The sequence below is a fragment of the Neofelis nebulosa genome, chromosome 11 (genome assembly GCF_028018385.1).
Source record: "Neofelis nebulosa isolate mNeoNeb1 chromosome 11, mNeoNeb1.pri, whole genome shotgun sequence".
Classification (NCBI taxonomy): Eukaryota; Metazoa; Chordata; class Mammalia; order Carnivora; family Felidae; genus Neofelis; species Neofelis nebulosa.
The window spans coordinates 14,652,476-14,679,687 of record NC_080792.1 but is presented as its reverse complement, the minus strand read 5'-3'; the positions used below and the strand labels follow the sequence as shown (position 1 = coordinate 14,679,687).

The 27,212-nt window shown below is 37.6% G+C and overlaps 1 protein-coding gene across 9 annotated transcripts in view; it reads right to left on the bottom strand.

Moving 5' to 3' along the window:
- The window catches only part of PIGN (phosphatidylinositol glycan anchor biosynthesis class N), a 105,186-nt gene that overhangs the window by 28,098 nt on the left and 49,876 nt on the right, over positions 1-27,212 (bottom strand). For 8 of the 9 annotated variants that reach the window (XM_058691896.1, XM_058691901.1, XM_058691899.1 and 5 more), the window contains 9 exons: positions 24,960-25,038; positions 23,616-23,798; positions 17,848-17,987; positions 14,883-14,982; positions 14,686-14,778; positions 13,680-13,771; positions 10,363-10,471; positions 7,709-7,817; positions 4,808-4,910 (listed from right to left, as the gene is read on the bottom strand). In XM_058691896.1, the coding sequence (XP_058547879.1) occupies positions 4,808-4,910; positions 7,709-7,817; positions 10,363-10,471; positions 13,680-13,771; positions 14,686-14,778; positions 14,883-14,982; positions 17,848-17,987; positions 23,616-23,798; positions 24,960-25,038 (1,008 nt within the window). The remainder of the gene's footprint in view (positions 1-4,807; positions 4,911-7,708; positions 7,818-10,362; positions 10,472-13,679; positions 13,772-14,685; positions 14,779-14,882; positions 14,983-17,847; positions 17,988-23,615; positions 23,799-24,959; positions 25,039-27,212) is intronic. The other variant, XM_058691902.1, reaches the window with a different exon arrangement.

Here is a 27,212-nt window from a genome sequence, read left to right as displayed (position 1 = left end):
ACAATGCCCAACTCCCTCTCTCTGCCCTTCCCCCACTCATGCTCGCTCGCTCGCTCACTCACTCTCTCAAAAAATAAATAAATAAACAAACAAATAAATAAATAAAAATAAACATTAAAAAAATAAAAAAGGGGCTCCTGGGTGGCTCAGTCGGTTAAGTATCGACTTCAGCTCAGGTCATGATCTGGTGGTTCACAAGTTCAAGCCCCACATCTGGCTCTGTGCTGACAGCTCTGAGCCTGGAGTCTGCCTTGGATTCTGTGTCTCCCTCTCTCTGCCCTTCCCCCACTCACACTCTGTCTCTCTCTGGAAAGAAAAAAATAATAAAAATAAACATTAAAAATGATGTAGAATGCCCAAGCATATGAATAGAGAATATATACATGAGAAAATATCATTAGTAAAACAGGTACAGAAAATTACACAAAGCTGTGCCATTTTTGACCTATTAAAATCACATTTGAAGTTCTTATTTAAAAATGAAAATACCAAATACTGTGGAGGATATGATGAAATAGGACCTGTCCTAGGTTGCTGGTGATATTATAAACTGGTACTGTTCTGAAGACAAAAGTCAAAAAAAAATTCACGGACCACCTATACTACGTGTGAGAAGTGAAAAAGGGATCTAATCTAAACTATGTAGAAAGCTTGTATACAAAAACGCAAATCAAAATATTACTTATGATAATATAAAATGGAAATAAATGATCAAAAATAGAGGAACAGCTAAATAAATCAAGGTTCATTCACATCATAGAATATTAAGTATCTATTAAAATGATAGTTAGGAAGCCTATGAGCCACCAGGGAAAATGCTTCTAAAATAAAGTTAGGTAGGAAAAAAAAGATATAAAATAGTACATGGACTATAATCAACACCATGTTAAAAGACAAATACAGAGGTTAAGACTGGAAGAAATATACCAGAATATCAGGAGGAGGGGTAGGGTCAATAGATTGATTTTCCCCTTTACCCCTACTTTTCAAACTGTGATTAATACTATTTTTACAATGATTTTTTAACAAATAATTGAAAAACAAATGTTGATTTAGAATGCCTACGTCCCAGCTATTCTTTACAATTTAGTTCAACTTCTACATGAGTCCTTGATGGCACCAATTCAGCTCCCCTCCTCAAATTCTTTCACTAGGCATTCCTTTATATATTTATTTTATTTTTTAAAATGTTTATTTATTTATTTTGAGAGAGAGAGAGAAAGAGAGAGAACGTGAAGGGGGGTGGGGAGATGCAGAGAGAGGGAGGGGGGGAGAGAAGAAGAGAGACAGAGAGAGACAGAATACCAAGGAGGTTCTGTGCTATCAGCACATGATCCCATGAACCGTGAGATCATGACCTAAGCCGAAATCAAGAGTGGGACAGTTGACTGACCGAGCCCCCAAGGCACCCCTCTCTAGGCATTTCTTTATATCTTATAATTTTCAATCAAATTAAGTCACAATACCTTAATTGTTGCATTTTGTAATTGCCTAACACCGTAAAATAAAGTCCTTATTTTACAGCAGCTTACGACTCTATGATGCATCTGGGGTAAGCTAACTGTTCTGCCCATTTGTCTGTCTAGTGGTCAGGACACTGGAGGCAGGAAAGGAAAAACAACTGTTGATGAATTGAATCAAGAAGGTGTATGCTCTAAATAAAAGAGGACCACGATTTCCTAAAATATTTGCAGTTATGTAGGAAAGCATTCTTTCCTAATATATGGAAACATAAATATCATAGTTCTACAAATAGTGCTACAGATTTATTCCCTTTCAGAAACTATAAACTATAATCATTTTCATTTGTAAAATGTAGATGAATAAATCTGATAAAGACAATCTTCCTATGGGACTTTATTTCTTTAGACAATCAATATCTTGTATAAAGTCTGCGTATCTGAATTAATAAACTGAAATACCAATAAAATGTCATCACAGGCTCACAGTGTACATAATAAAACCTTACAAAATTAGGATCTGCCACTTTGGTCTCTGCAAATTCAACAGGGCAGAAAAGGCATTTGGCTTTGTTTTATAGTTAGCTAAGCAAAGGGATAATATAAATAAAATTTTAGTGGGAAATGTTTAACAAACTTAGAACTACTTTCAAGCATTACAATAGCTTCCATTTGCATGAAAATAATCAAATGCTGATTAAAATGACTCTTCTTTATTCATTAAATCAAGGATACATTGTTAGAACTTAGGATTACTATTACTGTATTTCTGTAAAGTAATAAAACTGCATTTCTTTTAAATACCCTATAATTGTGACTATTCACTACTTTACATAGAGAATCCTCCAGATTGTCCAAAATAGTTAATGTGGAACAATGACAGGTGGACTATTAGTTTTGCAAAACTGATTTGACATTGAAAAATGAACTAATGGAAATTGTTAGACTGTGCTGTTTTAGGCTATTCCTGTTGCATTTTTCTGCAAAGGTAAATATGCTTTCTGATGTTGAATAATATATTTCTTAATACATTCATTAACAAGGTCATACTCATTACTACTGTTCTGATTTTATGCCTGAATTTTTTTCTTTTTAGATTTTCTTAAATTACAGTAATATGTTTTGGTATCTTTGTGACTGTGAAATTGATGATTTAAAACATCATGAAATATTTTTTTACTAAAAATTCAACTTTAATCGTCCTTTCTTCTTTCCTTCCTTTCTTTCTAAAGAGCAAACCAGATCTATTTTTAGATTTGTTGGTATTTCTTAAATCTTCTACACATTCGTTTACCTTTGTTTATTGCTTTAGAATGTGAAGGTTCAAAACAGAAGAGGGATTACTGATTATTAAGTGACTACGTAGAAGCTGGCACATATCTCTGGACCCTCTCAAACACGTACTTTCTTTTTTTTAAATTATTTTTTTAATGTTTATTTATTTTTGAGAGAGAGAGAAATGTAAATGTTTATTTATATTTTGAGAGAGAGAGAAAGCACGAGTGAGGGAGGGGCAGAGAGAGAGGGAGGCACAGAATCTGAAGGAGGCTCCAGGCTCCGAGCTGTCACTACAGAGCCTGACGTGGGGCTCGAACTCACGAACCGCGAGATCATGACTGGAGCTTAAGTCGGATGCTAATCGATGGAGCCACCCAGATGCTCCTCAAACACATACTTTCTTAAGGCAACCTCTAGGTATGATCTCTTCATGAAACTCATGTGTCACCCCAAAATGCTGGGTTAGAATAGAAATGATTTTACCTTTTGTCTTCTTATCCAGACTAAAAACTAATTCATAGAAACTTTGATGGATTCTTATTGTAACTAAATTATTTATCCTGAAATTTCACCAATGAAGGGGAAAAGAATGAACAGTTTTAAGGTCACCTTATGTTTATCACTTTTTTTTTTTTTTTTTTTTTAAATTTTTTTTTCAACGTTTTTAATTTATTTTTGGGACAGAGAGAGACAGAGCATGAACGGGGGAGGGGCAGAGAGAGAGGGAGACACAGAATCGGAAACAGGCTCCAGGCTCCGAGCCATCAGCCCAGAGCCTGACGCGGGGCTCGAACTCACGGACCGCGAGATCGTGACCTGGCTGAAGTCGGACGCTTAACCGACTGCGCCACCCAGGCGCCCCTATCACTTTTGAGTAAGAACATGCTGACAGACTTCAAGCTTAATTTGAAAATTCAAAGTTCTAAGTCTCAAAGCAAGCCCCTCTTAAGATCTTATGAGGTAACTGGTGAAAATTTCCATGTTGCTTATATTACATCTTCACAGCTGTGCTCCAGATCTGGGTATGCAGGGAGAAAGGAAGGCAGGAGGTGTGAGGAGCTCTGGTAAGGGAAGGTTTTGCACCCTTCTGGATCATCTCTTATCTGAGGACTACAAGAACTCCCAGGGCCTAGGCCACTAATAATGTTAGGGTCTACTATGAAAAGATTTTTGAGAACATCCCTCTAATTCTGAATTAGGACAACCAAGTTTCCCAAAGAATAAACCTATATCTTGAACCCAAAATAGTTTTACAAAATCATCTACACTGGGAATAACCTGTTGATAGCACAGGGAATCCCTAGGTTTAGTCTACTTGAGATCAAGATCCTATATTTGGACCAAATTTAGCCCAAATGAGTAGTGGTGATTTGAGCTGTCTGTTGTATCCAGTGTTGTTATAATGTATGTATTTCTCACCCTCATCAGCATTTAAGTAAGGATGAAATAAAATTCAAAGGCAAGTAAAGAATCCTTTTCTTCAAAAGCAGGCGGGACGATTATATCACTGTTTCACGGACTTCTAGAGAACACTTCAAGCTGCTAGTTTTTGTGTTTGTTTTACAAGAAAATTTAAATCTTAAATAAAAATGGGCTCTTTAATTTCTGGGAAAATATTCTGAAAGGTTCTGAATCGAAAGAAATATTTGGACTATGGTATACATAAGACTAAAAATTACAAGAAAAAATATATTCAAATAAGAACAGACAAGTCAAGGCATCATTTGAAGTGCACATAAGTAATGTCACAGAGCTACAGTTCTTCCAAGTCCTTGTTTGAGACTTTGAGTTTCTCCATAATCAACCAAAACTTTCTAACACTGTAGTAAAATGACATTTTAGCAACTCCAGGAAATAAACAGAAAGACAAAGACAACAGGCAATACTATGAAAATAAGAAAACAACAGATTTAAGATCAAGTCATACACAGTTCTTACGAAGCAGAAAATATTTCTAATTTTCTCAAGATTTACACATACTTCATTTCCAGAGGTAAAATATTCAAAGAGAAATGTCCATATCATTTAAAACTTGCTACTAAAAATTAAGCTTTAAAACCAGTGCATACCCTGTGCTTAGCAGTATGTAGGTTGACATCAAGGAAAGAAGAATGCTAAACAACCGCTCGAAGAGACTTGTGGGACTCAGCAGTGGCAGGACGAGGGAAAAGGCTGCAATAAAACAAAGGAGGGTAGTGTCAGTACAGCCAGCACAATGGACATGAGTTCAGAAGCACTGATCCTAGGATCATTTACAGCAGCTATTGTTTCTGTGACCTCTCAATTGGGCTATACTTGTCCTAATCATTTTTGTAAGAAATTTGAAACTTGAACATTTTTTTAAAAGTTTATTTATTTATTTCAAGAGAGAGACAGAGGGAGCAAGTGGGGAAGAGGCAGAGAGGGAGAGAGTGAGTGAGAGAGAGAAAGAGAGAGAGAGACAGAGAGAGAATCCCAAGCAGGCTCTGTGCTGTCAGTGTGGAACCAGACGCGGGACTTGAACTCAACAAACTGTGAGGTCATGACCTGAGTCAAAACCAAGAGTCAGACGCTTAAACAACTGAGCCACCCAGGCACCCCTGAAACTTCTTGGACAGAGAAAACAGAGCGTGAGTGGGGGAGAGGAAGAGAGAGAGGGAGACAGAATCCAAAGCAGGCTCCAGCCACTGAGCTTGACTGGGGGCTTGTGCTCACTGACCGCGAGGTCATGACCTGAGCCAAAGTTGGATACTCAACCGACTGAGCTACCCAGGCACCCCAAGAAGGAGAGATTCTTAAAGGAGAATGCTGAGAACCTCTGGTAAATGCAGTGTGAGTACTGGAGCTAGAAAATCATCAATTTTATAGCCATCGTGACAAAAACTGGATCAGGAAAGACTTACGAATGGATGCTACATCTAGGGAAAATTTTGATGAGCATATTTGATGGCCTTAGAGTGTGTCCCCACAGACAGCTTATTAGTTGCAGGGAGAGGGAGAAACAGTAAATATACCGTGAAAAAACTGGGCAACACCTTGATAGGGTGATGGAAATTGACATCAACAATGAGGGACAGATAAGAGACCATGAGCCTGTAAATGTGACCTAAGAAGGGCACAGCATCACTTATGCAGTATGCTGGCCGATAATGCATAGCTCCAATTTAATTACAAAGAAACATCAGACAAATTCAAACTGAGTAACAGGCCATTGTAGGGTAGGGCTTGTGGTTGGTCATATTCTTCAAAACGTCAATGTCATAAAAGACAAAGAAAGAAAAAAAATGCCATGAACGTTGCTGGGTCAACTGAAAAATTACTCTAAGGATTGGTAGAATAGATAAAAGTACTGAATAGGGTCTTCAAAAAATTGTACACGTACATATATTCACAAACACAGATGAGGGACAAGCACTTGACGTGGAGGACGGCTTTCTATAATTCTGGTAAGTGCACTGTTTTTTAAACCTTTTTAGAAGTTTTAGAGATTTCAAAATGAGATATAATGACATGCGCACAAACTGCGTTTTCTTTGCTTCTCTTCCGCCCTGTGGTTTACCCTACGGTGGGTAAGAAAACCAAGGAAGTGAGCCAGGCTGCACCGTGAAGGAATGAGGAAAAGCTGGGTTGCTACTATGTCTATCGGACCCCCCAACTTGCCATACGTTGTTTCCGCTGCTGTGTGCTAACTGTGTATTTGTGAAGTTATACACTATGACACAAAGACTTCCCTTTAATATTACAGTTCTCACTCAGAGTTTTTGTTTTTTCTGGGGATTTAAAAACGAACATGTCCTATGAGAGAGATCATTACTTATAAGTCACCACACTGGAATATTACCACTCCTTCCTTGCAGAATATAAGCTCCAGGAGGGCAGGGATTTGGTCCACCTTTATTATTCTCAGGGAAAAAAATAGTGCCAGAACATAGTACAAACTGAACACATTTTTTTTTTTAATTTTTTTTTTTTTAACATTTTTATTTATTTATTTTTTGAGACAGAGAGAGACAGAGCATGAACGGCGGGAGGGCCAGAGAGAGAGGGAGACACAGAATCAGAAGCAGGCTCCAGGCTCTGAGCTGTCAGCACAGAGCCTGATGCAGGGCTCGAACTCATGGACGGTGAGATCGTGACCCGAGCGAAGTTGGACCTCAACCGACTGAGCCACCCAGGCGCCCCCATTTTTTTTTTTTCTAATGAAGGAGCAGTCATTAATATTGTTTAGGCAGAATGAACATAAATAGTAACTTCATTAAATCAAGATAACTGAAGGCCTGCCCTTCATCAATTTTACAGTAAGTTCCATCCAAAGATGGAACAACAAAAATCATTAAAAAAAAAAGAAAAAAAGGTTACACTGCATGCCACATTATTCACAAGTATCACAAAGTGTCTTTTTTTTTTTTTTTTAATGAAAAACCTGGACTTCAAGCTTGTCCTGGTCCTCTAGCTGGAAGAAAAACCCTACATCCTTAAATTACACTTGTTTTCTCCACATGCACATTTCGGGATCCTTAAGCAAAGGTACTACAGAGGAATGTGTTTTGAAAATTTTAACTGGCTTTATAAAATGTGTAATGTGTTGGGAAGTGACTAATCAATGTTATTTTCAGCAAGGGAAACACAGATAAAATTGAACTGTTTCTTAGTCCCTGTGTAAGAATGGAGAATTTATGAACTGACATGAAATTGCAGGATAAGAATCTCTTCTCTTCTGGAATCACTTAGACTCTTATCAGGTGTGAATAAATGTATAGCCTTATTATCAGGCCAATCATATCCTATCAAGTAATTCTTATTAACACATCAATGGAGACAAACGTTCTAATTTTCTTTGTCAAATTCTACCATGAGATAAAAATAATCACTGGTTATTATTATTTTCATTCAACAAAATTATTTCTTTCAATAACAAGAATATAGATGTAAATGGATAATTTTAAGGTATGACTTGATGTAACGTTAACTCATTTAATTTGACCTCTTACCTAATATTAGCCAGCTAATGATCTGATTAAGAAGAGGCAGTCCTTGCTTCTTGCGTAGACTGCTGTGGGTGCTATACGTAACACACATAGAAAGCACTACGCTCAGCATCTGAAAACAAATACAAACACACAAAGAAAAGAGAAGGTGGTGAGAGACTAATTTATATACAAAAAGAATACTTAGGAAAGTGCTTCAACAACTGGGATCTAGCCCCAAAGCTATTGACATTGGACCAGCTCACCCTCTTGCAGCAAGGCTACAAGTTAGAGCTTGGTACTAGGCAGACGCCCTCCTTTACAAGCATGAAATGAGGCATGTTACACTTTCAACAACAGTTTGGTATACGTGATCACACTGTATCTATTTAGAAATATTCATTATTGGGGCGCCTGGGTGGCTCAGTCCGTTAAGCGGCCGACTTCAGCTCAGGTCCTGATCTCATACTCCGTGAGTTCGAGCCCCGCATCGGGCTCTGTGCTGACAGCTCAGAGCCTGGAGCCCACTCCAGATTCTGTCTCCCTCTCTCTCTGTCCCTCCGCTGCTCATGCTCTGTCTCTCTCTGTCTCAAAAATAAATAAAAACATTTTTAAAAACTTAAAAAAAAAAAAAGGAAATACTCATTATTAACTCTGAAGATTTCCTAAATCATGGAAACGCAAATGGTGCGACGTGGTTAACTGTCTTCCACCTCTGGCCCTTGTCCAGTCATATCCATTGATTCAACACATATTTGTGGCCTGAATGTTCACCTGGTACTGGGAACACAAGGAGGTACAATACTCTTCAGGGAATATATACAAACTAGTGGAGAACTGGGAAACTCTGGCTTGGAGGCTGTTTTCAGAAATACTGTTTGGTGGGAACATGGTCGGTCACTCTCGTTCATTTATGTGTCGTCCACAGCTCCCTTTGCACTACGGTAGCAGGGTGGAGAATTTACAACAGACTCCATACAACCCACAAGCTTAAAATACTTAGTTATGGCTCTTTAGAAAATTGTTCGCTAATCTCTGAACTAGAGGATTAGCTGCCATTTTAAGAAATGACATAAGCTACGGCTGTAAATGAACTCTTAGACATCAGATTAGCAACCTCCTCACCAATCCTTGAGATACATTAATTTCTCTTATATTTTCAGTGAATTTAGAAAAAATGCTGTTGAGTAAGTTATGACACAATCCTAGTATCCTTTCAATTGTAAGATGCATTCTGTCAGAGATGTTAAAATGTTAAAAGATATTTGTCTTGGAACCACCAAAAATATGCTATACAATAGAGCAATTAATGCAAATTAATAAAGTTAACATAAAAAATAAATTTCATAACAGATTTACCTTATATTCAGGGCTACTTATAAAAAGCCCATAAGAATTTTAACATATTTGCTCCTATAGAGTGGGATCCAGAAACATTCACCTCTGTCAAACTATTCATAATCATATGTGAATTCTGTCAAAGTTACCTATGGGCTTTAGTGTAAAGTCAGTGAGTGTACCATTTAAAAAAAAAATTTTTTTAACATTTATTTATTATTGAGAGACAGAGAGACACAGAGCACGAGTGGGGGGAGGGGTACACAGAATCTGAAGTAGCCTCCAGGTTCTGAGCTGTCAGCACACAGCCCGACGCGGGGCTCGAACTCACAAACTGTGAAATCATGACCTGAGACGAAGTCGGTCGCCTAACCAACTGAGCCACCCAGGTTCCCCAATACCATTTAAAATGAAATACGTGTCCCAATGTCTCGACAGGACATTTGACAAAATACTTCTTCTCTTTTTATGTGTTTTCTGTTGTTCTCCAAGAATAAATTAACATCTTTTAAGTGTTGTATATTTTTATTTTGGAGTATTCTTGGCTTTATTTTCTATTATCCTAAGCTTTGTTCTGAGGAAATTTTTTGAGAAAACTCCTGTAAGTTTTCTTTTGTCAGTGGTCTGGATGTGGTTTTTAATTTTTTTTTTTTTTAGTGTTAAAAGAACAAACAAGTGGTTTCCATGCTTATGTACAAAACAGCTATCATTTTACAGAATATGACATTATATATTCTCCAATTCTCACAACCCTATATTAGAGCGTATCTCTACAGATTGAAAACAGACTGAAGCTAAACAGACTGAAAATCACACATCTAGTATACAGTATAACTAACTGGGAATTGACTCGATTTTGAAACATCAAGTTCAAAGTTCTTTTTGTCACAGCAAAGCCAACAACCAAGGTGAAGTCAACTTTCTCCTGGCACGTCATCTGAAGTCTTAAACAGACTATTCTTCATGTAAACATACTCAGAGGTTGCTCTCACTTCAAAGATTACCTTTGTCCTGACTCAAATGAGAGCAACACAGAATCTCAGGCCAGAGGAGGCCATTTAGAATTCAACTTTTTTGGTCAATACGGATGCTTCTCAGGTCTCCTTAGTCTCTGTTCTCTTGGCATCTCTGGGCTGTCTCCTGCTGAACTTTTTGCTATTTCATACCTTTTAGAGAATGTATTTCCATATGATATCTTACACAGAAAATTTTCTTCCCAACTGGCAGATATTGAGTAATGTAAACATGATGGCATCTTAAGAACAACATCATTAAATACAACCATAAGATATATTTTGGTATATCATTAGCATGACATGGTGTTGAAATGTGTAACTGACCTGAAATAGATGTAACAATAGCTCTTCATTTATAAAACTGTCTTTTCTTTTTATGAGAGATGTTAAAACACACAGGGATAGCAGAAGAACCAGCAAGCCTGCGCCCATTCTGTTTTAAAACACAATTCACAATTTCAAATTTTCTTGATATATTTACTGAACACATAACATATAAAAATATTAGACATTTTACTCTGATGTAGACCCTCCGTATCAGTCATTTGGTTTTGTCAAGATGAAACAGGTATAACAGGAATGAAAATCTGAGGATGAAGATACACGAGGGATGGGGTTACTTTTAACTTCTCACAATTTTTTAGGTATCTTTACCTTATTTCTTGACTTCGATTTTTTTTTGATGTTTATGCATTCCAGCCACCACAATTCTTTTTTTTTTTTTTTTTTTTTTTTTTCAACGTTTATTTTTTATTTTTGGGACAGAGAGAGACAGAGCATGAACGGGGGAGGGGCAGAGAGAGAGGGAGACACAGAATCGGAAACAGGCTCCAGGCTCTGAGCCATCAGCCCAGAGCCTGACGCGGGGCTCGAACTCACGGACCGCGAGATCGTGACCTGGCTGAAGTCGGACGCCCAACCGACTGCGCCACCCAGGCGCCCCCCAGCCACCACAATTCTTAGGCTGACTTGGACAAGTTTACAGAAAACAATATAAAAAATAGTTAAACGTATCATCACTGTCTACAATATAAACTTTCTGACTATACTATGAGCACTTATTCATACCAAAAAGGATCAACATTTCTAATCCTTAGTGTTGCCGGGAGGAAAAAATGGTTCCTTCTATTATTAACCTTTGGCCAGCGGCTCCTGGGTAAAGGAAGGGTAGGGAAGAGGTCACAAAGGCAGCAATGCAAGTGAGGCATTTGTACAGTACGGAGACCACAAATTCTAGTTTTTCAAGAGCACCAGGTATAGTACGGTTCCTGAAGCTGCAGGAAAATGGTATCAAGGAAATGGTGTACTGATGTCGAGTTCTATTTCTCACCTCCCAAAAATCTGAGTAACATAGGACAACTGAAATTAGATTGAGTGCAGAATCTGGAGGCAGGCAACGTGACAACAAAGAGAAAAGGAGTTGGTTAAAAAGAAGTAAGAGCAAAAAGCAGGGCTAAAAATAAATGCAAAGCAGGAATTCCTAGGAAAATGCTTGTTTGTTTTTGTTCGAAGTCTTTGAGAATTGTAAGGGGACAAAGTAGTTATACATTCAGCATGGATTACCAGTAAAACTTATGAAAACAGCCATCTATGGTCAAGATACTTTACTTTTTCTTTTTCTAAAAAATAATTTAGTATTTTAATTCATTGGCAAATATGATTTGATTTTATTTTACTTATTAAAAAATTTTTTTAATGTTTATTTATTTTTGAGAGAGAGAGACAGAGACAGGGTGTGAGTGGACGAGGGAGAGAGAGAGGGAGACAAAGAATCCGAAGCAGGCTCCAGGCTCCCAGCTGCCAGCACAGAGTCTGACGTGGGACTCGAACCCACGAACTGTGAGATCATGACCCAAGCCGAAGTCAGACGCTTAACCGACTAAGCCACCCAGGTGCCCCTATGATTTTATTTTAGAGAACTTAAGAGGAATATTATAGCCATGTGATTTTTTTTGCTTTTTCTTTTAATTTTATCCTTAAATGTTTCACATATCTATCTTTGCAAGTTTCTAAAGAAGGGAGGTGAGGTGAGAGATCAAATGGAGAGTAGAAATTTCTCCATGAACCAGGAGTCAAAATAAAGAAGTTGCAAAAATAGCTACCAGAACACCAACACAAAGTTAAATCACTGAAGAATTTAAATTAAGATGCATAGAGGGAGAAAACATAATTTTTAAAAATACAAATTAGATTTCTCATGTTTTAACAAGTTTGCCTCCTGAATTCAACTTTAGTAAAATATGCAAGTAGCAAATTTCTATGGAGACCATTTCTATAATCTCTTATTTTAGCATATAAAAACTGCTCGACTGTGTCAACACTGCTTGAGCAGGACAGAACGGCAGAGACTGACCAAAGTAGAGAAAGGGACTTTGTAAAGACAAGAGGAGAGCTCACAAGAAATATGAAGCAAAAAATAAATGAAAATATTGGAACTCATCTTCTCACAGGCTGTTATAGTTTATGACAGATGCAAAATATTTTTATTTCGTAACACTTATTAATAAAGTATGGCTTAGAAGTATGGTCTTAGAGTTCAATACAATTTATTTTGGGCTCTGCTAATAAATAAACTTTATGGAATAATTCCACTTATTCCATACTGGTATTTCACAGAAATGAGATAAAAATGTGTTAATTGATAACACATACTCAAAAATTAACACCTACTTTTAAAAAATATCAATCGTTTAGTTAATCTTCCTTCAGTCAAAAAAAGATACACTTCATCTATTAAAGATTATGTTAAGACGCTAAAAAGAATTGTTTATACAGAGTTCAAAAGAAAGTAACAGATGGGCGCCTGGGTGGCTCAGTCGGTTGAGCATCTGACTTCAGCTCAGATCATGATCTTGCAGTTCGTGAGTTCCAGCTCTGTGTCAGGCTCTGTGCTGGCAGCTCAGAGCCTGAAGCCTGCTTTGGATTTGTGTCTCCATCTCTCTCTGCCCCTCCCCTGCTCTCTCTTTCTCTCTCTCTCAAAAATAAACATTAAAAAAAAGTAACAGAGATGGTTATATGACTAGAAAACGAGAGGGACTCTTACATGAAGCAAAGATCATCTAGCCTGCCGAGCACAGACATGCGTATGTGCGAGCGCACTCAAACACACACACACACACACACACACACACACACACACACACACAGCCAGTTGAAGTGACTAAACATGGTAAAGCCATCAAAGTACAGAGCTCCCTCCCCTAGAGATCGTTACATGCAGATTAGGAGAGACTTTCATTTTCCTAAGACATTTAAAGCTTAGACATGCTCAAAGGCAAAGACAGAGGTTAGTCTATCAGTGGCTTTTTGATCTTTACATTTTTGGCAACCGAACATTTTTCATATGAAACCTTTTACTGATTCCTTAATATACAAAAGCCTCTAGACTTCTTTTTTTTGGAATTTTAAATTATCACTGTTTGGCCCAATTTCACTTTTTTGAAGGCCCGGAAGTATCTCCAGGGAGCTTTAATGCTTCTCAGAGTCTGAGCCAAAATTATCACCAATGGTCCGATATTAGTATTTTAACTTTTGGTTTATTCACTAGTTTGTTTTGAAACTCATGACCAAGATTAGGCTCATATTTCACAGTGCTTGAGAAAAACAATTATATTGAAAAGAAAAGAAAATATTGTTCATACACTAGAAAGATATCTGGCTTTCGTCCTACAACGGGCATCAGTGGGAACGCTGCCAGGAGCAAAGAGAAGAAAATCCAACTCAGTGAGATGTTCTAAAATAAATAAAAAAGTTATCTTTAGACAAATATGGTAAAGAAAATAGTCTTTAGTGTTTCATAGACTGCACTCCTGTAAAGATTATATGCGAAGCCTTATAGTTGTTTAAAAAATAATACAGTTACTACTGGTGAGAGATCTGTTAATAGTAGGTATTGCATTAAATAAAGTCTCACAATAACCTCAAGAGGTAGGGTATATTACTCACAGTATTTCAGATGAGGAAACTGAGATCAGTGATGTGAAAGTACACGTACCAGGTCTATGACTAGTAAATGAAACAGCCAGGATTGAAACCTGGGTCATATTTCATAGCAAGTACTTCCATCAATTTATGTTATACCATACACTGATAATATCTATAAGAAAGCTGGCCTGCAACCATAATCAAGGGATTGAGCTCAGGGGGGAAAGAAGTAAAAGTATGTTTGTAATTAGATCAAGACAAAAAACGATTAATAACGCCATTCGATGGAGAATCCTATAAGTTCTCTCATAGGGTGGAAAGAAGATTATTTCTATCCTCCTGCTACCTCCCTCAAAAAATATCAAAGTGGAAACATGAGCCTATTCTCAGGGCTAGGCAAAAGATGACTCCTTTGACTTGAGTTCTGAACACTGCCTCTGAAGCCATTGCATTGCGCTGGACAATACCATCATTTAGATATTTGGTACCAGTTCTGCATCTAGAGTGTTTCAATCACCCCATGACCAATTCACTTTGATGTGAAAGTCTATGTGAATCACTGAAACATTAGAGGCAACCGCAGTCCTCCTGTCAAAAGGACCAGGCTCTTTATGTAAGGACACATTCTACTCTTTTCTTTAAAAATGAACAATTCCCTGAGTTAAACACATATCAAAACAAAGTAGCTACTAATCCGTCTAATGTCAAAACAAGTACTTATACCTTTGCTCGAGTCCATAGCTGGGTGATAAATGGCCAACCCGCAAATGCAAGAAGTCCAGCTGTAAGCATGTAGCGGTAGAAAAAACTGAGAACCTAGTAATGCATTCCAAAGAAGAAATGAAAAATGAGGTCATTTAAAAGGAATTACATATGTATGAAAGAGATCTGAAAATGCTGTAACGTGGTAAATTACTCACTAATATTTCAATTCCCAGGATAAAGACTAACAGGTATCCAACAAAATAACTTGGAGGAACGGTCAACAGTAATGTGACAAAGTCTTGAATAACTTGAAACCTGTTTAACAAGATCATTTATAAAAATATTATTTATACTATATATTGAGCAAAAAAATGAGGTCAGATATGATAAAAAATAAAAACTGCGTAAACCTAGAAATCAGGGAATTTTCAATTCATAGGCTATTCAAAAACTAATATAATCTGTAACAGATTTCTTTCAACGGCTTCACTTAACTAAATCTTTTTTTGAAACCTAGAAGTATTTCAGAAAAAGTATAATTTCTGAATTAATTTGATAATGATCACAAAAATCTGTTTTTAAAACATAAACATTAATGATAAATCTTTGATTTTAGCTTAAACGTGAGTACATGCAATTACGGATACATTATCAGAAAATACGATGAACTCAAAATGGATTAAAACTGGGAAAAGATTTAAATCCACCAAAGTTAATTTTATATTGAAATCTCAACTGTCTTAATAAAATAAACATATGTTTTCCTAATCTAGGTAGCGAAAAATATTTATTTTTTATTTTTTTTAATGTTTATTTATTTTTGAGAGAGACAGAGTCCAAGTGGGGGAGGGGCAGAGAGAGAGGGAGACACAGAATCGGAAGCAGGCTCCAGGCTCTGAGCTGTCAGCACAGAGCCCAATGTGGAGCCCAAACCCATGAACCATGAGATCATGACCTGAGCTGAAGTCTGACACTTAACTGACTGAGCCACCCAGGAGCCCCAAGAAGAAAAATTTTTAATGTTTATCTATTTTTGAGAGAGAGAGAGAGAGAGAGAGAGAGACAGAGCACGAGTGGGGGAGGGGGAGAGAGAGAGGGAGACACAGAATCCGAAGCAGCCTCCAGGCCCTAAGCTGTCAGCACAGAGCCCAACACGGGGTTCGAACCCAGGAACTGTGAGATCATGACCTGAGCTGAAGTCAGAGGCTTAACTTACTCGGCCACCCAGGTGCTCCAGTAGAGAAAATTTTAATTGCACTTTTTCACTGAGCTAAATAACCTTTTCCAAACCCAATTTAAAATGTCACTAATTGGGGCACCTGGGTGGCGCAGTCGGTTAAGCGTCCGACTTCAGCCAGGTCACGATCTCGCGGTCCGTGAGTTCGAGCCCCGCGTCAGGCTCTGGGCTGATGGCTCGGAGCCTGGAGCCTGTTTCCGATTCTGTGTCTCCCTCTCTCTCTCTGCCCCTCCCCCGTTCATGCTCTGTCTCTCTCTGTCCCAAAAATAAATAAAAAACGTTGAAAAAAAAAATTTAAAAAAAATAAATAAATAAATAAAATGTCACTAATTGTACACTCATTGTAATTAAATGTGAACCCATAACCATTAAACATGTATTACATACTTGAGTACTTTCTGCATTTCATCACTAGAAAAAAAATTTTTTTAGCATCTGTAGTGATTAAGTAGGTAATTATAAAAGCTCAGTATCATTTGGTTTATGATCTTTTTCTGCTTGAAAACAATGGCTACATAATATTATCAAAACTACTAAGGTGCCATGGAGAAAAGAAATGTTAACACCAGTCAAGAGGAGAATGCTTCTTTTGTTCTCAACAGCTGAACAAGCACAGAAAAATAAGAGATGACTTTGTAAAATCATTTAGAAGATTTTACAAGATTTTAGAAGAAAGGTGAATTTTTATGTTTTATTTTCTATGTATTTTCAAAAAGATAAAGATAGAACACAACATACATTCAAAATCACATTTCCTCTTAAAGTTTAAATAGATAAGTCACCTTCATAATTAGGACATTTGATAATTCAGGAGGATTCTGTAGTAGAATAGAAGTTTCTGCAGGGATAAAACTTCCCATTCTAAAAACTTTTAAACCAGAGTGAATGACATTAGAAAAAATCCGATTTAAGTATGTCTATCCAGCAATCCTATTCCTTTCAAACAGAGAAGCAACACTATGTCCTTCTGATAGTGTCTTTTTGCCTTATCCTTCTAAATGTTATATTTTAATTTTAATTTTTGGTACTTTTAGTATTTCAATGTTTTTAGTACTTAAGGATGAAAGATGTGGTCAAATCCGGAGTTAAAAAAAATTAGAATAAAAATACTTATTGTGTCATGACAAACATACGGGCCAACCCTGAATATACCCTTAATTCTGAGCTCTCATTCCCTGGTCTGCTTTCCGGGTCTGGTTTTGCTCAGGGGATGCTTGGATGCCCAAGACTTAAGTTCAAATTCTAGATTACTGGAGCAAATATAGAACAAGATGGGCAACGTGTCCCTCGCTGTCTATGAACGTGAACCAGCCCAATGTTTGAGTGGTTTTATATTTAAGTGCTTGAAACTCGCCTGGGAGCTCTGCCTCTGATGTTTTCTACAGCAGTAAGAACCCATTTTACTTCCAGCCTGTGAGGAGGCACTTCAAGGAGGACCCGTGGCACCCGTGAACAATATCCACCATTCTGTATGTTCACATTACTAGTGTGGATTTAATTACCAACTCCGTTTATCTAGGTTTACATGATAGCTAGGAAGGGAAGGGCAAAAAAATGTGTGGAAAGAAAACATGTAAATTTCCTTGTGAAACCTGAAGATACACTGGAATCTGAGATGATACGACAAATTCAAAATATAAGTTCCTCCTGGCATAGTACTGTCAATATTAATTACTCTATGTTTAGTCCAGATGTTTCTTAGAAAAGGTACACAAAGAAGGGAACGAGGTCAACACAACCTCACGGCAGTAAGGGAAAGGTAAAACAAAAAAAGACGTTTATATGCCACTTTCCTTCTGCTATCAATGAAGTGAGAGGGCTCAGAAATTGGAGGGCATTATAACTATCTCTGATGATTTATGCTACAGAAATCTAATGCACTTTAAAAATAGATTTCACTGTCAGCGAAGTGCAAAATAAGACAGCATGGGAGTGTTACTTACTCTCTTAGAACCGCATACCATATTGGCACTGGCAACAAACAATATATGTAATAAGTCCAGGGACAGTCTTGAAGCAGCAGGAAAAATGCTACAAAAACACCAATAGCTATACAACTACATGACAGGAGGTGGCTTGGTTTCTGAAAATCAAACAGAACATTGAAACACTTCTAAATTCATGCTGATTGACAGGTTTTTAAAAGAGATTTTACAAAGTGAAGACATCTATTACATGATTAATTGAAGAACTGCATTTAAAAAAAACCTGTCATTGGAGAAGCATTATTACAGGAAGAAAAAGCTGGCTATTCTGAAATTGTTGCTATTAGGCAATTCTCCATTTAAAAGTGACTATGTTCCTCAAGTTTGTCTGCGAGTAACTTGTTTGGAACTCTGAACATATTTCTCCTTAGTAACAATCTTATAAATGTTGATCGAGCTCCCTCACTAGCTCACAAAAGCCCATTTAATCCACAATAAACTGTGGGACTTAATCTTCATTTGGAACAATGCTTCTATCTATTCAAACTCCAACTTGACACGCTGCCCACGTTTCTCTCTCCACTGCCCAACCACAGTGTGTTCATTCAGTCATATCTTCTCTTCCCAACCACCTGCCAAACAAGAAAGGAGTTCCCCAATGTGAGTCACGAGTGATGGCCTCCATGGGCTGTGCATGCCCGTGGGTGCTCTGGGCCGGGAGTAATGAAGCAAGCTTCAGGGATAGACATTCCGACGATTGGAAACAAACGCACCTATGGAAAGCTGTGATGCTAAGAAGAGCCACAGAGGAAAAACACAGGAATGGAGGGGTAATATGGCATTCTCTTTTCTCTGTCCTTTGTTTTGTCTGTTTCCCCCTTGCTTTGCCAGTCAAAACTAAATAAGGTGAGAATTAAGAATTACTCATTGTAGTAGAAGCCTTGTGGGGGAGAGAGACAAGAGGGTTTTTTTCCTCTTTATAATTCCTCCTTACTGGCACAAAATGTCACCAGAAAGGAAGTAAAAAACAAGGATAAATTAGGACAGTTGGAAAAAGGAAGGTGAGACACGGCAATGTGATTAAGAGTGTAGAACTACACAGATCAGAATTCAAATTCTGGTTCAGTCAAAGTCCAAAACCATCCTGAGACTCAATTTCATCCCATTTATAAAATGGGAGCAATAATTCCATATCTATTGGTCAAGGTTGGTAATGCTTAAATGAGATTATGTAGAGCTTAACAAAATGCCCGGAATATTATAACAGCTTAATACATAGTGGCTGCTGCTATTACCTTCATTTTTATTCTCTCCTCCCTACTTCTCTGCACTAGTCCCAGCAGGTGCTGTAGAAATCTGAAGGTGAATGGAACTGGAAATGGAGATGTGTGACACAGCGTGGGGGACCCATAGCAAGGGGCAAATCTCAAACAGATGTGGAGATGGAGTCTCTAAAGCTGAAGGTGGCTGAGGCATGCATTCATCATTTAAGAGATGACACTGGTTTCACAGCATATTGAGAATAGGAAAATAATAACAAAAGAAGTTTAAAAGAGTACATTATGGGGCGCCTGGGCGGCTCAGTCGCTTAAGCATCCAACTCTTGCTTTCAGCTCAGGTCATGATCTCACAGTTTCATGGGTTCAAGCCCTGCGATGGGCTCTGTGCTGGCAGTGCAGAGCCTGCTGGGGATTCTCTCTCTCTCCCTTTCTCTCTGCCCCTTCCCCACTCATGCTGTCTCTCTCTCTCTCTCAAAATAAATAAATAAACTTAAAAAAAAACCAAAAAGAAATGAGTACCTAAAAAAACATTTTTGAGGGATTTTCTAAAGTCAGTATAATATGGTATAATAATCTAATCCTTTGATACCTAAAATATACATCATCAATGATATTCACTCATAGGAAACGAAATCATAAAGAATTCAGTTCAACTGAAGTAGAGATTGAAAGGCGTTTTTTTTTTTTTTAAAGCTTATTTCTTTATTTTGAGAGAGAGAGAGATAGACAGCGTGCCAGTGCATGAGATGGAAGAAGCAGAAAGAGAGGGAGAGAATCCCAACCAGACTCCACGCTTTTAGCACGGAGCCCAACACGGGGCTCAGTCCCACCAATTGTGAGATCGTGACCCGAGCTGAAATCAAGAGTCGGACACTTAACCAGCTGAGCCCCCCAGATCCCCAAAGGCTTTTAAATAGTAAGAGTGGGGGTATGTTTTCTACTTCCTCCTGAATTGACTCCCCACCTTCCCTTAGCTCCTCAAAACACAACTAATGATAACCAACCACGCACTATGATGACTCTTCCCTCCAATAAGCACTTACTAAGCTGCACACTCTGGGTCTGCTCTGTACTAGGTGCCAGCCTCCACGGAGTTCAAACCACGTGGGTTGGTATGGACTCATGAGACTTGGTTCAAGGGGTTAATATTTGGGGATTTTATTAGGTAATACAAAAATAAAGGTCAACATGTGGCAAAATAAGGGTATTTCGTTCTAAAGCAAGTAACATCTGAACTGGCCAAAGCAAAGGAGAAGAGTATGTACAAGTTACATACAGAATACAATTATGAGGAGCTGTAGCAAATTATATTTAAATACTCACTGCCTGTAATGGTGATGAATCAGAAATGACCTGTATATCTTGAGTGACACCATCATGAAGAAGTGACATAAATTTCAGAGTCAGGCATAAATTTAATTCCAAGGCTTTCTTCCATTTGCTCGCCAATTTGACTAACCCATTTAGCTTGTCTAAAGCTATTTCCTCATCTGGCAATGAGGATAGTGTTTGTTTCAAGCCCACGGCTCCCTCCCCAGAGGCCCTCTCTATCCCAGCCGTACCAGTGACTTGCACTCTTCCAAAAAGCCATGCTGCCTCTCTCCTCTTCTGGGGCCTGCTGCTCTCTCTGTGCGTCATCTTCCCTTTTTCTACGGAGCTATCCTATTCACCCTTTAAGACTTCACTTTGGCAACAGCCTCCCCGACGTAGCCTCCCTATACCCCACCCACAAGCGTCGCGTTCTAAAAAGTACACGGCTGGGGTCATCTTACCTCCTAACTGCTCTCCATGCCTCCCTCCAGTTAAGACTATTGACCAGTGGCATTTTAGTTTTCCTTCAGGACCATTCAGGTTGTGTCACTTCCCTAGGTTATAATCTCTCACTGAAGATGAATCAGAATGGTTTTGCAAACAGAACCAGAGGGTTCAAAAAAAATTTCACAACCTCACCTGTAATGGTCAGTCTGTAATGGTCAAAACTGACACAATGGTCAGGTTTGTGTGTCAAAACGTGGCTAGGCTATATAGTGCCCATCATCCTCAAACACGGATGTAGGTGTTGCCGTGAAAGCATCTTGTGGCTGTGATTAAAGTCTCCAATCAGCTGACTTTAAGGGAGATTGTCCAAGGTAACTGGGGCGGGCCTGATTCAATCAGTTGAAAAGCTTGAAGAGCACAACGGCAGGCTTCCCTATAGAACGGAAGCATAGCTACCGAGCATGGCTTCGGGTCTTGCCTGCAGGCTCCTGTCTGCCCCTCTTCACGGCCTGACCTGTGGCTTTAGAACTTTCCTAACTAGCTCCCACAATCACAAGCCATTTCCTTACACTAAACCTACTAATACATAGATCCCACTGGTTCTGTTTCTCTGGTTTAACTCTAAGTGATAAACCAACTCCTCACAAAATCCAATGTAAAATCTATAGTCTAACATTTGAGGTCTTTGATTACTTCAACCTAACCTACACTGTTGGTATAATCTCTTCTTCGTCCCTTGAACAAACCTTCCACCTTCTCCCCAAGTTGAACTTTTTATTCCAAAAGCAGCATGGTGTAGAAAGAGCATGAATTTAAGTATCGGCAAATATTAGTTCTGTCATTTTGTCATAGTGTGTCTTTGAAGAAACCGTGTAGCTCTCTGAGCCTAAATTCCCCTCTTCATATCACGAGACTCCTAACTGCCAGATTTAAGGCTGTGTTAAGCTTAATTGAATAACGCATGCAAAGCACCCAACATAGTCCTGGGATAGTGGGGCTCAATAAATATTACTTATTACACCAGCATAATAAACATTTTCCCAACTCTGCCTCTGTTTAGATCATTCAGTTTGCTTTATTCTCATCCTCTCCCTGTAGTAGTTAATTTTCTATCAAGACTTACTTTTTCCTGTTGTCATCGTCCTCGCTAAAGTGAGCTCTCCTCTATTTAATATATATCACATTCAAACACTTAATATATATTAAAGTTGTCAAATGTCAAAGCTGTCTTTTGCAATGCAGTGTAGTATAGCAGCCTACGTCTGATAAGGTGGTTATGTGTGTACATCTCTTACCTACTTTACTCTAATTCTAAGCTCCTGGAGGGCAGAATCTGGATTTTCTATTTCTCTGTATAGCCTATGCAGTAGTTAGCATTATATTGTACATCCAATTAAACATTCACTGCATTATCAGGTTAATGGATAAAGGAGAATTATCAGCTATGAAATTGTGTTGACTCATCAAGCTAAAGACTTCATATCTTTTCTCAACAACCAAAAGAGCAAGATAGACGTGAAAAGATAATGTTTGGCACAAGTCTGTTCTGGATTCAAATCTCAATTCCTCCACAGCCTAGCTCAGAGTGGCCTTTTGCAAAATACTTAAACAGCTTTGGTTTCCTCTTTTGTAAAAAGAAATTATAATGCTTTCAGCACTGTTATGAGTTTAAAATGACAAAATAAACTCCAAGTACCCAGCAGAATGCCACTACTAAAACATGGTTGGTTCTGTCTCTCTTGCTATCGTGTCAAAAATTATCCCCATTCTAGCCAATTTTACGCACATTCAAATAATGAAAATTACTTGGGGGGAATTATTTAAGATGCATTAAAGCACTATAAAAAATTGGAATAAACACTACTGTTCTTCCTTCCATTACAGAAAAATAAAATATAAAATTAGAAAAAGTTACCACTGGGAATGTCTGCAAACTATTATTATTAAATATACCATCCTGATTATATTGCCTTTTAGAGGATTTGGACATGGTAATAATTATTAGAGAGAATAAAGAAAATGCAAGTGGCATATTCTCCCCAAAAAATGATAATTAGCAATATATGTGAAAAGAGTAAAGTGTTTTAATGTAGTAAAACCATATATGTACAGTTATTACTTACTCAGTTATATGAAGTATTATTAAAATTTTGAGGGTTTTTTTTTTTTGCATTGAAAGTACAGTAAACTAGAGACTGATTCTTAAAATAAAGATAAATAGAAAGTTCTGAAAATTTGCATTAGAAATTTCAGAAAGTTGTAAGAAGGTAAGAATAGTTCCAGAAAAGCACATACGTTATTTAAAAAGGGACATTTTGAGTAAATGATTTTGTCACTTTCTAGCTACCAAACTTTTAATATCAGATAAAGCTAAATATACTGCTTTGAAGTAGTTTTCTGACCACCTGTACTAGAAAGATATGGGATGCTTACAACAAGCTAAGTAATTATTTCAAGGAACAGATAATCAACAGCTAATGCCATAGGAAAATTTAAATTATGCAGCTATCTTTATAGCCCTCTTAAGTTATGGGGCCATTATTATTAATATACCTTTTTCCCAACCAAAGAAATAAAGATAACTGAAAAAAAGAGACCCGATATGACAAAAGCAAATGAAAGTAAGAGTTAGCTTAGTACACCTTGCACATTGTATGAACTCATTACAGTTGATTTGATTCAATTTCTTTCTCCAGCCCTAGTGATTTAACACCATTATCTGAGCTTCATTATATGTTCTGAACATACCTTAACTTCTTTATTAACACCTCTAGTAAGGTTAAAATGAGACTTGATGATCAACAAAGAAGCGTAAGATGTCCATCCCAAAAAACCAAGAACAACATTGATGGCCAAGAAGAATCTGTCATAAGTGTGATAATAGGACAATCCTTTCAATGCAAGATGAATCAGCTCCTTGCAAAGGGAGACCTATGGAGAAAGGAAGACATAACTTGCCACATGGGAAGAATAAGAAGTTTTAAAGGAAGGAAATATATTAAAATTAGAGTGCATAACTGTAGATGATGGATCAAGAACAGATTTTAATTATTCGAGGAGCTTCTTGCAAAGTATAAGAACAATTCCGGGATAGAATGAATTTTGAATCTTGATAAGAAAGGGCATTTAAGGGGCGCCTGGGTGGCTCAGTCGGTTGAGCGCCGACTTCGCTCAGGTCACGATCTCGTGGTCCGTGAGTTCGAGCCCCGCATCGGGCCCCTGTGCTGGCGGCTCAGAGCCCGGAGCCTGTTTCAGATACTGTGTCTCCCTCTCTCTGACCCTCCCCCATTCATGCTCTGTCTCTCTCTGTCTCAAAAATAAATAAACGTTAAAAAAAATTAAAAAAAAAATATTAGAAAGGGCATTTAAGATGTAAATTATGATATGTATAGTGATTTAACATGATTCGTTCTGTGGAAATACCTACAGAGGACACATGAAGGAAAGTAACGAAGGCTCTTGAATATTGGTCCCATATAGCAAAGATACTTACATTTCTATCATTTTTCATTTTCTCATGTCAGATTACCCAAGTCAGTTATAAAGCATCATTAAAACAGGAAAACAATAGCTCACTGTTTTAAAACCATAAACAACATTAGAAATGCATGGTATTACTTAGGCAATTTGAGAAACTGAAAACAGAATTCTTTCCTTCTTTGAAATTATGACCATTTAAGAAAAAGAAAATTAATGAAAAACATAGCAGGGTAGTTCTTGAGAAGCTTCAAAGCGGCAGTATAAACATTAGGCTCCTGATACTGTGTAGATAAGTCCAAATGTACAAATATGCCATGTTCTAAAATGTTATGCATTTAAGTATGGTTATAGAAATTTGGAATATACTTTCTCATTATAGAAAAATGGCAACTGTTCACTTCCAACGCTAACCTTAAAAAGTCTACCCTGACAATATCTGAAATAACAGAAGTATGCCCGTGGCTAAAGCAGCTACTGAGAAAATTGAATCCTTACTTAAGTGTTCAGGAAAGCTCCTTGGCCTGCCCACTTTGCTCTCCATTGCATATCTCGCCCCTCCCCATACTCCAAACGGTGACCAGCTATTTCTATACACCAGGCCCACATACTTACTGCTTCATCATACTTTCTCTGTTTTATGTAAGATCTTGCTTTTCTTACAATGTTTAGCTGTTTAGATTCAGGAAGCAACCTACAAAAGAAAAGGTTAGACTTAAAATGTCTCCTCGTTTCAATGACAAGTTTTCTTTCTTGTTTTTCTTTCTTAATTGAAAATGAAAGGATGGTAAAAGCTGAGAAAATAAAAACTGAAATAAAAAAAAAAAAAAGGAAGAAACCTAAAGCTAAGTTGTATTATTGCTAGTCATCTGAACTCTCCCAAGAAATAACTTCTAAATTTGGTTTTCTTGACTCAAAGTTTCAACTCCAAACTATACTTATGAAGTCATATGACCCATCATTTTGAAGAAATGAAGTACTCTGGCTAATAAAGAAATTCTGACTAAAACAACGCAATTAATGGAGCAGTAAACCAGGGGCGTGAGCTTCAGTACCCAGAACTTCGGGTGTTCATCATACACAGACACAACAGACAAGGCCAATCCACTATGGATGGCTCTTTGTACCCCTGAGCTAGACAGGGACTTAGAATTGTCGTGATCAAAAACTGCAGGCAATCAAAACCAACAAAGTTAATGAACAATTTGAACCTCTTTACCATTCTTATACTACACAAAATACTTGTGGTTCCCTTATCTTTTATTTCTCTTTCTGTCATTTTCCTGTCATTTTACCACAGTAGAAGCCTTATATACACAAGAGAAATACTCCTAATACTGCATAACCAAGAAATATATCTAACGGCATTAAGTTTATGGAATGTAAAAACTGAAGAAATATAACCAGAACTCAACAACCTGATTGAAATAAGTATATTTAAACACAAAATTGAATGTATACTACTTACTTAAAACTTATAAAGTGAATACCTCCAAACTTAAAAAGTATAAAAAAGTTTTTTAAGGCTTTATTAGGGTTAGATCATTTGAAATTGATATTTTGGTATGTAAAAAGCTACTAAATTAAATATTGACGATTTCAATGATTCAACATAATATAATCACTTATCTTTCTTCTACTTGATTCCAGAAATCTCTAAAGAGATAAGATGGGAGACCTGCAGGAAGTAAATCTTTTATGTAATGATATTAATTGGGTGGGGGTCATAGGCTTCTTTCTGAATCTGATACTCTCTAGAAAATGCATATATTATTACATACAATTTCCGAAAATTCACGAACCCCAGAAACTCATCTCCCTGAGTGCTATAAGCACACCTGATTAAGAACTGCACAACTCCAAGGATCCCCAGATCTTTCAACTCAGAGGAACCCAATCACTATTTCAGACTGCAAGAATAGTCTCCACCTCAGGACTCACTGGGATTTGGAGGAAAAAGATACCAGGAAGTGGGAACACATGAAAGAAACACAAGTTACTTCAAAATGTTGCCATGGTCCCATTCTTTGTCCTTCAGATACCACACATTTTGGAATATTTTCCTAGAAGTCTTAGGACTGGAATCACTGGGCCAAAGAGCACCAGAATTCTTTGAAGGCTGTATCCGAGTCGAATTTTCCAAATTTCTATAAAATTCTTCTAATTGGTCTCTCTTCCTTGCTTTGATCCCCTCGGCTTCCTAAAACAGGAATTCCAGCTTCTAACTTAACTTTAAATTGATATGGGCATCTTATTGTCTACTTTATCGATTCTAAACTTCCTGGACTATTGATGACCATCTCTTTCCATTCTACTTAATTTCCCATCACCCCAAATGTACATCCTCAGCTATACAATGGTTACGCACTTCATTCGTCACCTATTCACATCTGAGTTTTTGTTCATAAAGATCCTTCCCTCTCTGCTTTCCAAAATCAAATCTTTATCACCCTTTATGGCCCTCTCCCAATCCCGCCTCGCACCATTGGCATTTTAGTGTGGTCTACTATCAATTTATTTCTCATCAATTAAATTTTAATTTCCATATAGACCATTAATTATTTCTATTAAAAACCATAATACTATAATAATACTTAGCAAAGTACTAAGCACATAAAATTAATCAATAAATCTTAATTGATTAAAATGCTATCAAAATATTACAAATCTAAAAACAGGGGAAAGGGGCACATGGGTGGCTCAGTTGGTTGAGCATCTGACTTCAGCTCAGGTCATGATCTCATTGTTTGTGAGTTCGAGCCCCACAGCAGGCTTTGCCCTGATAACGCAGAGCCTGCTTCAGATTCTCTATCTCCCTTTTTCTGTGCCCCTCCCCTGCTAATGCTCCCTCCCTCTCTCTCAAAAATA